This window comes from Arachis ipaensis, chromosome B1, assembly GCF_059453495.1.
Source record: "Arachis ipaensis isolate K30076 ecotype BB chromosome B1, ASM5945349v1, whole genome shotgun sequence".
Taxonomy (NCBI): Eukaryota; Viridiplantae; Streptophyta; class Magnoliopsida; order Fabales; family Fabaceae; genus Arachis; species Arachis ipaensis.
Window position 1 is genome coordinate 141,922,113 of NC_142436.1, and position 12,320 is coordinate 141,934,432.

Below are 12,320 nucleotides of genomic sequence, written 5' to 3' on the forward strand. Positions count from 1 at the left end.
TAAGGAATAACATGGTCTCACTAAATCAAGCCTGTAGAAATAATTTTGTAATTTCTCGGCTTTATTGATTTTGAATGCATGAAAACAGCTTCATGCTATTTATTTATTGATGATTGTTATGGTATTTTACAAATGGTATTTAAATTTCCAAAATAAATAACTAGTTAATATTTAATAAATTTTAAATATTTAATTTTTTTACTTTATTAAAAAATAATTTAGATAATTTAAACACCATATCATAGAATTGACTTTATTTATTTATACTACTTCACAAAAACCCATAATAATAAGGTACAGTGAACTCTTCACATCATTCATGAGCCATTGTTTTCAGCACTTTGTGTAACACTGTCGCTTTTTATTTTTGTTATGGGGCTAGGAATGGTGTGAGACATTATTATGGAGTACATGGGTGCAATACTGGTGTATGGTGTCAGGGTAACTAAATCGGACGATCTGAAAATGGGGTGAGTAATCGGATGGTCCGATTTGTATTTGGATCGTTAAAATATTCATATTATACTAAATTCGGACGGTCCGATTTGCATTTTGCAAGATAAAAAAAATTAAAATTTTCTGAAATCGGACGGTCCGATTTCAATGTCCAAAATTCAAAAATTTTTTTCTACAAATCGGACCGTCCGATTTGTAACACCAAAAATTTTTTTCAAAGAAAACGGACGGTACGTTTTCTCTCTTCTAAGATTGAAGTAAAGCTGTCCCACATGGCTGTAATGCACCCCTAGTGTCCATAATAAAGCATAACACACACAGGTTTTCAATATCAAAAAAAATGAGCCTAACACTGTAAGTGCTTCACAAAAACCCACTGGAGCCTTTTTTTTTTTTTTTCTTTTAGTTTCAAAAATATCAGTATAACTTCAAAGCATTATTAATTAAAAGAGTTTGTACAAAAAGAACGTAAAATTTAAATTTAATATATTTATTATTCATTTATTAAGATAGAAATACAAAAATTCCTATTAATAATAAAAATTGAGTCCCACTAGGAAGTCAATAGAGTATTTATACAATGTGTACAATGGGCTGCTTATTTAGCCCAATATGAGTTAAAAATGAAAATTACCTACGAAATAATAAATTTAAAAACTTTTATTCAATTATTTCATATCAAATTTCAAATTTCAAATTCTCCGATTTCAAATTTCAAATTTTTAAAAAATCAAGTTTGTTATTTCAAAAAAATAACAAATCCTGCAATACTCTCTTCTTTTTCAACCGATGGCCACTCCACCTTCATCAATAATCATCCCATTTCAACGTCGCTACTTGGCTTGCCACACGCCACTCACCCTTAATAAAAATAAACATCCACTTAAGGATAAAAATAATCATCCGCATACCTAATGAATTGAACATCTAACATATTTTAATTATATATAACTAAACTCAATCTAATCAAAATAATTATCTACATAAAAATAAAATAACCATCTGCATACCTACTAAAATGACCATCCTAAATTGACCATTAAAATAGAAAAAGAAGATGAATAAACAGAAGAAACTATTATTGTGGTGAAACATAATTTTAAATGACTAGTTATGACAAAAGCAGAGTGGTATCATCGGTGAGAAGAGACTTGAAGGAATGAGAGAAAGCGAAGGCGCATCAGAGGAGGTGAGGATGGTGTCGGGAAGAAGGCACACACCGCTGAACGTCTGGGTTGTTGCGGTGCCGTTAGTTCGACCCACACAATATGCGCGTCCTCCCTTGGCGGTGGCCTGTGCGACAACGCTAGTCGAAATGGCGCGATTTTCGATAGCGATTGGTAACCGTGACGTTAATGTACCGACAAGACTCTATGAGAAAGGCATAGAATAATTAATTAGTTGCCTATAATTTAATTTTAATTTTAAATTAACTCCATTGTACACATTGTATAAAACATACATTGTCTCCTCATACTTTTTCATAAAAATTTAGCTAATATATACTTTTAAGACACATAATAAACTTATCATTAGTAAAAGTTTTAAATATTTTTATTTAATAGACACAGAATAAATACAATTTAAACTTTTTGTATTTTCAATAAGAACATTTTCAATTTATAATCTTAACTAAATAAACCTTAATAATAACTTTAACATATATTTTTAAAGCATTTATTAACTAAACCCAAACCCGAAAATAGGATAAGAAGTCCCACCGAGCGTTTGATCATTATTACATGGCATCAAATTCACAAGCCGAGGCACCTTTCATAAATAATAATAACGGAAATTCACAATCCAAGGCACCTTTCATATAATAATAACCAATGTTTGGTAACCAAACAAATTAATAAATAATAGTTAAAATTTATTTTATTTAATATTTATTTATTATTATAATAATTAACAAATATTAAATAAAATAAATTTTATTTATTTGTTTGTCTTTTTAATATTACCGTAATAATAAATAATAATAAAAAAAAACTCATTAAAGCCTTGACAGAGTAGTGTAATTTATTAGCAGATTTATCTGTCTTATTGTTATTTAAGAAGGAGAAGAGAAAGCAGTGAAAGTAGGTCACTACTCTTTAGTGGGATCGGAGAGAGTGAGAGTGAAGAGTAATGGCTCCCAAAACTTGTTTCCTCTTCTTCTTAGCTTTAGTATCCTTTTCAGCAGTACTGGCTTTTGCCGAAGAAGATGATCCTGGCCTTGTTATGAACTTCTACAAGGAGACATGCCCTCAGGCTGAAGACATCATCAAAGAACAAGTGAAGCTTCTCTACAAGCGCCACAAGAACACTGCATTCTCCTGGCTCAGGAACATTTTCCATGACTGTGCTGTTCAGGTAATAATCGATCATCAATTATCAGCCTTTCCAATTTCCATAACTAATTACACTTGTTTTATGAGAGCAGAGATGTGATGCATCGCTGCTTTTGGACTCCACAAGAAGAACCTTGTCTGAGAAGGAGACTGACCGAAGCTTCGGGCTGAGGAACTTCAGGTACATTGAGACCATCAAGGAAGCCGTGGAGAGAGAGTGCCCTGGAGTTGTTTCCTGTGCTGATATCCTTGTCCTTTCTGCCAGAGATGGCATTGTTTCTGTAACAATTCTTTAATTCTTTCTTTCTTCTTTCTTTCTTTGTCATTCTTGCTTCCTTTTTGTTAGTTACATCCAAGTTACAAATCTTTGCAGCTAGGAGGTCCTTACATCCCTCTAAAAACAGGAAGAAGGGATGGTAGAAGGAGCAGAGCTGAGGTCGTTGAACAGTACCTTCCAGACCACAATGAATCCATTTCTTCCGTTCTCGATAAGTTTGGCGCCATGGGAATCGACACTCCCGGCGTAGTTGCATTACTTGGTATTTAACTAGTACTATGCTCTATTTTATTATGTTGAGTTAATAATCGATTATTATGGTTGATTATTGTGTTAAACGTGACACAGGAGCACACAGCGTTGGGCGAACCCACTGCGTGAAGTTGGTGCACCGTTTGTACCCGGAGGTAGACTCAGCGCTGAACCCAGAGCATGTGCCGCACATGCTGAAGAAGTGCCCGGACTCCATTCCGGACCCAAAGGCCGTACAGTATGTGAGAAATGACCGTGGTACCCCCATGGTTCTGGACAACAACTACTACAGGAACATCTTGGACAACAAGGGGCTCTTGCTGGTGGATCACCAATTGGCCCATGACAAAAGGACTAAGCCTTTTGTGAAGAAAATGGCTAAGAGTCAGGACTATTTCTTCAAGGAATTCTCCAGAGCCATTACCATTCTGTCTGAGAACAACCCTCTCACTGGCTCTAAAGGTGAGATTAGAAAGCAGTGCAATCTTGCCAACAAGATCCGTACCACCGACGACGAGCCTTAGCTTTCTTAAGCCTAATTCTGTGAAAATAATAAGCTGCTGCTGTTGCTGCTGTGTCTCAAGATCTCTGCACAAATTAGATGCTTTTCTTTCTTTCTTTATTCAATAAAGATAGTGGGTAATAGCTATGTTGATGATGATGATGATGATGATAATGATAATGTATGCATGTGATGTGGGGCCTGTCGTGTATGTGTATGTGTATGTGTATGTATGTGATGATGCATGGCATGGCATGGCATGGGTGCGTGGCAGTCACAGTTCAATGTATGTGCTATGAGTTCTCGCTCCCTTTCATGCTTATTCATTATTGTAGTATACAAGCGTAGCTTCCATTGTTATATGCTACAGTCAGCACTGCGGATAAGGACGAAGAAAAAGACGTACCGGTAAAAGGGCAAAAGAAGCATAAGATTCCAAATTTGTTGCTTATATTTGAAGTTTATAAAATTCAACAAGTTTTAATTAACAGTATTAAATGCACCAGAATCAAGGGCGGGTAGAATAATCAACAGTGATTATTTACTTAAAATATTTAATATGATGTATTAATGTTATACATTCAATTTTTGTATTAATTAAGTCTACCTAATTTAATTTAACAGAACAAAAATAAATTATGATTAATATTATCCTAATACCTATCATAAAAATACAGTGATAGTATTAAAATAATAAATGCATATTTTTAGTTAGGAGTGAACTACATTATTGGCAGTTGGTAGGAAACTAAGGAAAGAAAACAAACAAAACAGGATACATCATAGATGAAGAATCTTCCAACCTTGATTGTGTAGTGGACCCACTGCTAAATGCATTAATCAAAACTCGAAAGTGACTTAGGACTTAGGAGAGCGGTGCAAGCAAGAAAATGGAATCACCATCATCGTTCAGGTGGCCCAACATTCCACTGTTCCACTCATAACATCAAATTAACATTACTACTTAAAGAAATCCTTTTGCTGCAAATAACTTAGATATGGACTTTCATTTCGTTAAATTACATAGCTGTATGACTGTGTCTAGTGTTCAATTTTTAAGAAGTATACATAACTTCGTATTTTCTTTGTTGGGTCAGGACCACAAAATATTGTAACATTTTAATTATCCCAACCCATTGACTGCAAGATGTTATGAGCTGACCAACCTATATATATGTGTGTATGTGTGTGATATAGGTTGTGTCAGTGATTATTAGGACAAAGTGAGAAAAGTTGAAAATTATTTCCATGATGATAAATAAGACAAGTAAGGTTTGAGTTACAAGCTGCACAGAAAAGCTTATGCATCATGGTACTTCAACCATATGCGAATGATTATTTTTCCAACGGAATGAATCATTTGTGGAATGTCATTGAAGCAGTTGCACTTGCATCATGGTCCTCAGTGCTATCAGTATCGCTGTCACATTGTTCGGAGGCTAAATCATTCTTTCCACCACCTTCTAACAACTTTGGTAAGGTGGAACTGCAGCTGGGGTGATTGTAATTAGGTTGTGTTGTGTGGAATGGCATGTAACTTGCAGCACAAGGAAGAAACTGGTATCCATATGTGGAAGGATAGTGTCCATGAAGATATGTATTTGGTGGAGGCCAATACATCACAGGTACAATAGTACTTGCTGGTTGTGGTGGCAGCATATAATATGAATTGTGATTACCAGTGGCAAGAATTGGATTTGGCATGTGATGAGGAGAATCTTGGGAAATCTGAGATGGGAATGGGATAGAATGAAATGCTGCCATTGCAAATTGAGTTTGTGCTGGACTTGGTGCTGCTAATTGTTGATGATATGATGGGGCATTTTGAGAACTATAAGGCTTGAAGATATCACTAGTGTTCTTTCTCCCCTTGGATTTTGCAGCAACTGTTTTTCTAGTCAAGTTTTCAGGATTTTGGCTTCCCTGCAAGGACAAGACCATATTAGAGTATGTTAATGCATTATGTAAGTAACTATTATTAGAGTTTTTTACTTCACATTGTCACATGCAATTGGAATTGGAAGAAACAGCTGCTCCCCATCAGCATCCTCATCAGTCCTGTCATGGATACCATTATATTTGTTAGATGAAGAAAGTGAAACTATATAATATACTGTTTCATGATTTTGATAAACCTGTAATATTTGTGAAGCAAGTCTAAGTTGTGGTATTTGGTTTCTCTCTGAACTAGATCATCAGGAAATCCTGCCATAAACAGAAGTGTGATACCAAGTGCCTTGAAGAAGAAGCTTCCACTTCTAATATGAACCAACATTCCCATTCGGCACATAACTGGCCCAAATGACTTCAATTTGTTTCTTCCCATGCGCTGCCTCACATACCTGCCACATCAATCCAATACTACAATACTAAACCCTAAACTCTAAACTGTTAGATGAATCATCTAACGATTTTCAACTATTAACTTTATATAAAAACAACTATAAGTTTTCACCTACACGTTTCTGAGATCAACAAGAAAAAACTTACTCATTTTGTGGAAGATTTCTTGTCCTTCCACCATACTTAATGCACAAGAATAAGCATGAAGGACAGCTAGGATCACATGGACGCATGGCATTTTCTTCTTCAAGTATCTGGACAGGACACAACACAGGGTTCTCTCGATTTGGATAAAAGATTTTTCTCCGAACACTAGGATTCTCATATAAAACATGCTCCTGCAAGAAAATATGTTGTATGCATCAATATTACACTATTGAATTTATGGAAATAACTGAAAACTGATTTCAATCTCTTACCCCAGGGTTTGTTGGTGATACATATGGTTCTCCTTTATTCAAAATGCTAAAATGCTTCAAGTCCAGCTCATACATATCTTCACAGCCATGTCTTATGCCAAGGGATGAAAAAACTATGATTTTCCTTATTGTGTGGGACTGAGCATTCTTTTGTAAAAGGGCTTCAGACTCTATTATCCTCTTAACTTCTTTTGGGCTAAAAGCCACCTTCTGAGGTTTTTTGTTCTGTGATTTATGTATGATGAATCTTGATGAAAGTACCTCAAATTCAGTCTCTCTAATTTTTGTGCCTTCTTGTGATTTGATTTCTATCTTCTCCGAATGATTTCTCTTTTGATTTTCATGATCTTCTTGTTTCACATAACTAGCTAAGTAACCTTTTTTTTCATTAACAGTTTCAGTAATGCCTTCAATTTCTTCATGTCTTTGACTAACTCTATCATCATCATAATTATCATCACAGTCATCATCACTATCTGTTTCATTGAAATCTGCAACAGATTCAGAGTCTGCTTCATTGATTAAGCACTTTGCTGGTTCAATGCCAGGTCTGTACTGTGAAGCCATTTCACTTTTGACATTATTCTTTTTCTCTTCTTCATCAGTTGCTTGTTCTATCCTTTGCCTTTTGGATTTCTTTGAGCTTGCTGCACCTGCATGTTGATGATGACTTTCCTGATATCAATAAAAGGGTAAAGTACTAAATTGGTCTCTTACGTTTTGGCGTAATTCTGTTTTAGTCCTTAACGTTTAAAATGTCCTATTTGAATCCAAAAAAATTTTATTTAGCTTCAATTTAGTCCCACCGTGAGGTCAAAAGATAAATAATTAACGTAATGTCCTACATGACAGTAGTATAAGAACAAAGTCGATAATTTGGAGAATAGGTACAAGCTTTAGAGGTACAAAATCAACCGTTATTTAACATTTTTTTTAGTTTTATAGAAAATATTTCATTTTAATTATAAGAAAAATGATAAATAAATGTATTGATGCATCCACGGTTGATTTTGTGCCTCTGAAACTTGTACTTATTCTCTAGATTATCGACCTTGTTCTTATTCTTATTTTGCTGTCATGTAGAACATTTTGTTAATTATTTATCTTGGACCTCCGGTGGGACTAAATGAAACTTTTTTGGATTCAAATAGGACACTTTAAACTTTAAGGACCAAGACAGGATTACGCCCAAACGTAGGGGGCTAATTTAGTACTTTATCCTCGATAAAATAATTTCCACCTTTTAATAATAAAACTGAAGTAAAGTTCAATCATCAAGGAATATTAACTGAACACTTGATTTTTAATTTTTTAATTTACCATCCCTCCTCACTCAGTAGGATAATTGATCATGGTGCCTTAATCTTACAGCTAAAAGGTTTCAGTTGGTTAAAGAAGTAGCAATCAATAATTCAACAACATTAATGCCTTATGATATCCCTATTGTAGCATATAATACATAAAGGGAGTTTAACCAATGTAGGAAATTATGAATTATCATGCATAGATATATATATAACATAGCGCTAAGTACAAGCAAAAAATGCAGAGTCAAAAATAAAAAAGTAATATCGTACTTGAGTTTCCATGTTTCTTTCTCTTAGCTGAGCTTCCAGCATTGATATTCTCTTCATAAGCTCTGAATTCTTCTGCCTTTCTCTTTCTAATTCAGCTGAAATCTCAGCAACAACATTGACACTCTCTCCCTTAACTTCTTGCTCTATTACACACAATGCCGAGGCATTGACCAAGCTTGAACAGGATTGCAGTTCTACCATTGAGATTTATGTTAATAATTTATCTGAAACACTTGGGTTTTGGATTCCAAAAAACGAGATATGCCCTCTAATCAAAACTTCAACTTTAAAATGTTTCCAATAACAAAATCTTCCACCATTATATAGTATATAGAAGATATAATTCCTAATGGTTCACGGTTGCAACTTGGCATGAAGAATGGACCCTAAAATATTGGATCATTTGATTGTTAAAAGAGCATTGGAAAGCACAAAAGTTCAGCCTAAGGCAAAGGGAAGTAAAACATGGATATTAAGAAGAGGTTTTACTCTCACTCTACCGAGAAAGAAGACTAATGAAATCAAAGTCAGTGAATGAAGAGAGGAGAATGGAAATTGGCAATGATATCAATGCAAGGAAATGGTGCCTTTTAGCGTTACCACGTGCGGCTTCTCTCTCCTTTCATTGTATTTTGTGCCACAAAAATTGCTATTAACTTCTGATTGTAGAAAAGCAAAATGTTGGGGAGTTGCTTTTTCATGTGTATGTGATAGTAGCTGGTTTTACATACAAACCAAATTCTTTTTCAAGGTTTCTTCCATTTCAATCTTTTTTTTTTTTTTAGTTTTCACTCAGTATTATACTATACTATAGTAGCTAGTATTTGTTTTGGAGTTCTTGTTTCAAAATCCAAGGGCACTACAAATCATGTTATATAAAATAATAAAACCTTATTGCTTGTTGCCGCCTTCAATTTTCTTTTGGCAAAGCATTAACCTCTCAATTAATGACAACTCAGCCTTCATCTTTTAATTAAACATGTAGTTGCATTCATTGTCTTGTTTTGAAAGCCTGAGGCTGCTGTATCCCAGTTTAACAGCACTCTATTAGCATCCGAGGCAGCCTTCCCATTTATTATTACATTGTTGTTCTGATAGTGTATTATTTAGCCATACTTTGTGCACTTACTTCATTGATCCTTTTGTTGTGTTGGCTATTTCAAGATGCAAAAGAGACAGCGTGTAAGTAGGTCTCTGTATAACAACAGAATACCTGTATATATAAAACAATGAATGATTTCTGGGGTTTTTGGGGCACAAAAATTATTGGAAGAACCGGTATGCACACGTGCATGCATATACTGATATATATATATATAATATATAATATATGCAACTCAGTGGGATGCGTAATAGACTAATAGTAGGGGTGTATTAAAGAAAGAAACGTCACGTGGGGCGGATGAGCAACCTGAATATGGTTGTCATCTTAATACAAATTTTGTCACGAATATTAAGAAAAATGATATTTGTACTTGCTTTTTTATACACATTTTTTGGTACGTATATTTTTTTTATGGTATAGTAGTAATTATTTTATCTATTTTCACTTTTTAATTTTTTATCAATCACTTTCAATGCCAAAAATAAAAACTATACAAAAAAATGTGTATACAAAAGTAGTGCATATAACATTATTAACTTGGTATGTAGTAAAAACATTGGATACCATTTATCCTTCATTACTTAATTAAGAGGAGACAACAGACATTGTGCCCAGTTTGCTTTGAGGTTACCCCAAGAAATGGAGTATGGAATCATGTCATCAAGTTAACACCAAATATAATTGTATATCAGATTATAAGTTAGTAACCAAAATATTTCTTGAATTATATCACAGTATATAATTTTCCACCAGATAATACGTTAGTAATCAAGTTATCACTATTTTTTTAATAATATTTTTCAATTCAACAGCTCAATAATTAATTTGTCACACGTTGGAGTGTTATTTAAGAGTTTGTTACTGATCAATAAATTATTGCATGGACAAGACATAATTCAAATTCTCGATACTTATTTAAATGAATTAGTGAGCTTATTGGTGATAAAGTGAGAATACTTTTTTTCTTTGTCTTGAAGTGATCACTTTTTTAGAATGAGTGCAATGAGAGTGTGATTGTAGTGCTGGATCATACCAGGGTTCATCCAAACTTGCCTTATCATGTCAACCACCTTGCTTCCGACGGAGCCCCAGAATTCTTTGTAGAACAAAGCAGGATATCCGTCAGGTTCAGGGGCCTTCAATGATCCAATGTTGAAGATTGCCTTCTGGATTTCCTCAACATTAGACTGCTCATATATCCTCTTGAAATTTCCTCTGCTAACGGGGTATAAGTCTTCTCTGTTAGAAACAAGAGATTAAACTGGAAGAAGGATTTGTGTATTATTCAAGTTGTCTATTCAAGTTGTTTGGAATGATACAATATAGAAGGGTATTTATAGGGGCTAAGACAATAGTAATAATAAAGACATAATATTTTATAATAAATATTCACATATACTAGCCAATGAGTAATAGCTTAAATGGCATAGTCTCCCCATACTTAATTAAGAGGTTGCGGATTCTAACATCCTCCTCAAACTCAAGTGACAACTTGAGTTTGAAACATATTTAAAACAACGCCGCTTGTCTGAAGGAAGCGCAAATGAAAAAATAGGCTAGTCGGTGAGGTGAAAAAGTATAGAAAAAAAATGCAAAAGCTACGGTAATTTCACCGCAAGGAAAACAACTTATCCTCTTCAAAGAGGATACCATAGCTCTGATACCATGTTAGAAAGAGGAAAGAGAGCAATAGGAAAAAGGTTTGTGAGTATTCAAATTGTCTATTCAAGTTGTCTCGAATGATACAATATAGAAGGATATTTATAAGGGCTAAAAAAATCGTAATAATAAAGACGTAATATTCTATAATAAATGTTCAGATATACTAAATAATTCTAATTGATCATAATTGATTCTAATTATATTCTAACATTCTCCGTATAAAGCACGATGAGAATATTATGATCTTCAAAGAGATTCTTGAAGTAGTTTACGGTATTGGTGCCCGAAAAAGTACAGGTAGACAATGAGAATACTAAACCATATGAACAATAGATATGTCTGATATTCAATTTAATAGGTATGCAAATGATTATGTTCATTATTTTTAATTGGATGGTTATTCTTTTGATTCGATTTATTCATGCACAGTTAACAATGATTGGATGTTCAATTCACTAGGTGTGTAGATGGTTATTCTAATGTTAAGGTTTAGGAGATAATTTGAAGTGGAGTATTTTTTTTACTTTATTGAATTAATTTTAGAATTTATTGTTCACATTGTTTACAAAAATCTTTTTTTACCTAACGAAACCGTTATTGACCAGTCTTCTGAATCTAGGGGTGGCAACGGGGCGGGTAGGGGTGGGTTTTTGCTCTACCCGACCCCGCCCCGCCTGACAAAAAACTCGCATAAAACCTGCTCCATCCTACCCGCGGGTAATAAAATATTAAACCCTAACCCGCCCCTGCGGGTACCCGCCCCGCCCCTATAATTATTAAATCCAATAAATAAAATAAAATTTTAAAAATTATATAACCACCATTTACATACATAATATAAATTAAAGTAAAAATTTATATATGATATAATATTAATAATTATTTTACTAATTATTTTATATATGTTACATATATTATATATTAAAAATATATATTTATATATATATTACATATACCGGGGCGGGTTTAACCTAAACCCGACTCCGCCCCGCCCCGCCCAAGAACCCGCCCCGTTAAAACCCGTCCCGGTGCGGGGACGGGTAATTACCCGTCCCGAACGGGTAGGGGCGGAGTGGGTACCCGCGGGTTTGGGTAGTGTTGCCACCCTATCTGAATCTTTAATCCACTCTACATTATTATATAGTCCCAGGAGAATTTTTAATTTTTTTGTTAGATGGATTGGAACTCCTAATTTTAAGAATTACATCACGAATACGTTCATATTATACACTCACACACCCAACACTAAAGAATTCCACTATTTAGGGCCTTAGTTGGGCATCATAATTGCAGGTCAATTATTTCTGGGACGAGGCCCATATTTTTATTTTTCATTCAGGTGTCCATAGTACTAACCCAGTCCAAAAAAACATAAAAGACATAGTACTAATTAG

At 34.2% G+C, this 12,320-nt stretch overlaps 2 protein-coding genes across 2 annotated transcripts; one reads left to right on the forward strand and one right to left on the reverse strand.

Moving 5' to 3' along the window:
- The first annotated feature begins 2,539 nt into the window (after positions 1–2,539).
- On the forward strand, positions 2,540–4,130 carry PRXR1 (Peroxidase superfamily protein). The gene is made up of 4 exons (XM_016340677.3): positions 2,540–2,811; positions 2,882–3,070; positions 3,163–3,328; positions 3,415–4,130. The coding sequence occupies exons 1-4, from the start codon at positions 2,587–2,589 to the stop codon at positions 3,840–3,842; spliced, it is 1,008 nt and encodes a 335-aa protein (XP_016196163.1). The 5' UTR covers positions 2,540–2,586; the 3' UTR covers positions 3,843–4,130.
- Positions 4,131–5,176: 1,046 nt separating this feature from the next.
- Positions 5,177–9,287, reverse strand: LOC107613502 (uncharacterized). Its single transcript, XM_016315533.3, has 6 exons — positions 8,160–9,287; positions 6,583–7,257; positions 6,311–6,501; positions 5,956–6,162; positions 5,818–5,878; positions 5,177–5,743 (listed from the first exon to the last, which is right to left on the reverse strand). The coding sequence occupies exons 1-6, from the start codon at positions 8,358–8,360 to the stop codon at positions 5,177–5,179; spliced, it is 1,902 nt and encodes a 633-aa protein (XP_016171019.1). The 5' UTR covers positions 8,361–9,287.
- Between the last annotated feature and the right edge of the window lie 3,033 nt (positions 9,288–12,320).

What these genes read in the sequence shown, in the direction of transcription:
- PRXR1 (XM_016340677.3), top strand. Translation starts at nt 2,587, where the DNA reads ATGGCTCCCAAAACTTGTTTCCTCTTCTTCTTAGCTTTAGTATCCTTT. An exon ending in TCCATGACTGTGCTGTTCAG is followed by an intron (nt 2,812 to 2,881) that starts GTAATAATCGAT and finishes TTATGAGAGCAG; the next exon opens with AGATGTGATGCATCGCTGCT. An exon ending in CCAGAGATGGCATTGTTTCT is followed by an intron (nt 3,071 to 3,162) that starts GTAACAATTCTT and finishes AAATCTTTGCAG; the next exon opens with CTAGGAGGTCCTTACATCCC.
- LOC107613502 (XM_016315533.3), bottom strand. Translation starts at nt 8,360, where the DNA reads ATGGTAGAACTGCAATCCTGTTCAAGCTTGGTCAATGCCTCGGCATTG. An exon ending in AGAAATCTTCCACAAAATGA is followed by an intron (nt 6,163 to 6,310) that starts GTAAGTTTTTTC and finishes TTGATGTGGCAG; the next exon opens with GTATGTGAGGCAGCGCATGG. An exon ending in TTGCTTCACAAATATTACAG is followed by an intron (nt 5,879 to 5,955) that starts GTTTATCAAAAT and finishes TATCCATGACAG; the next exon opens with GACTGATGAGGATGCTGATG.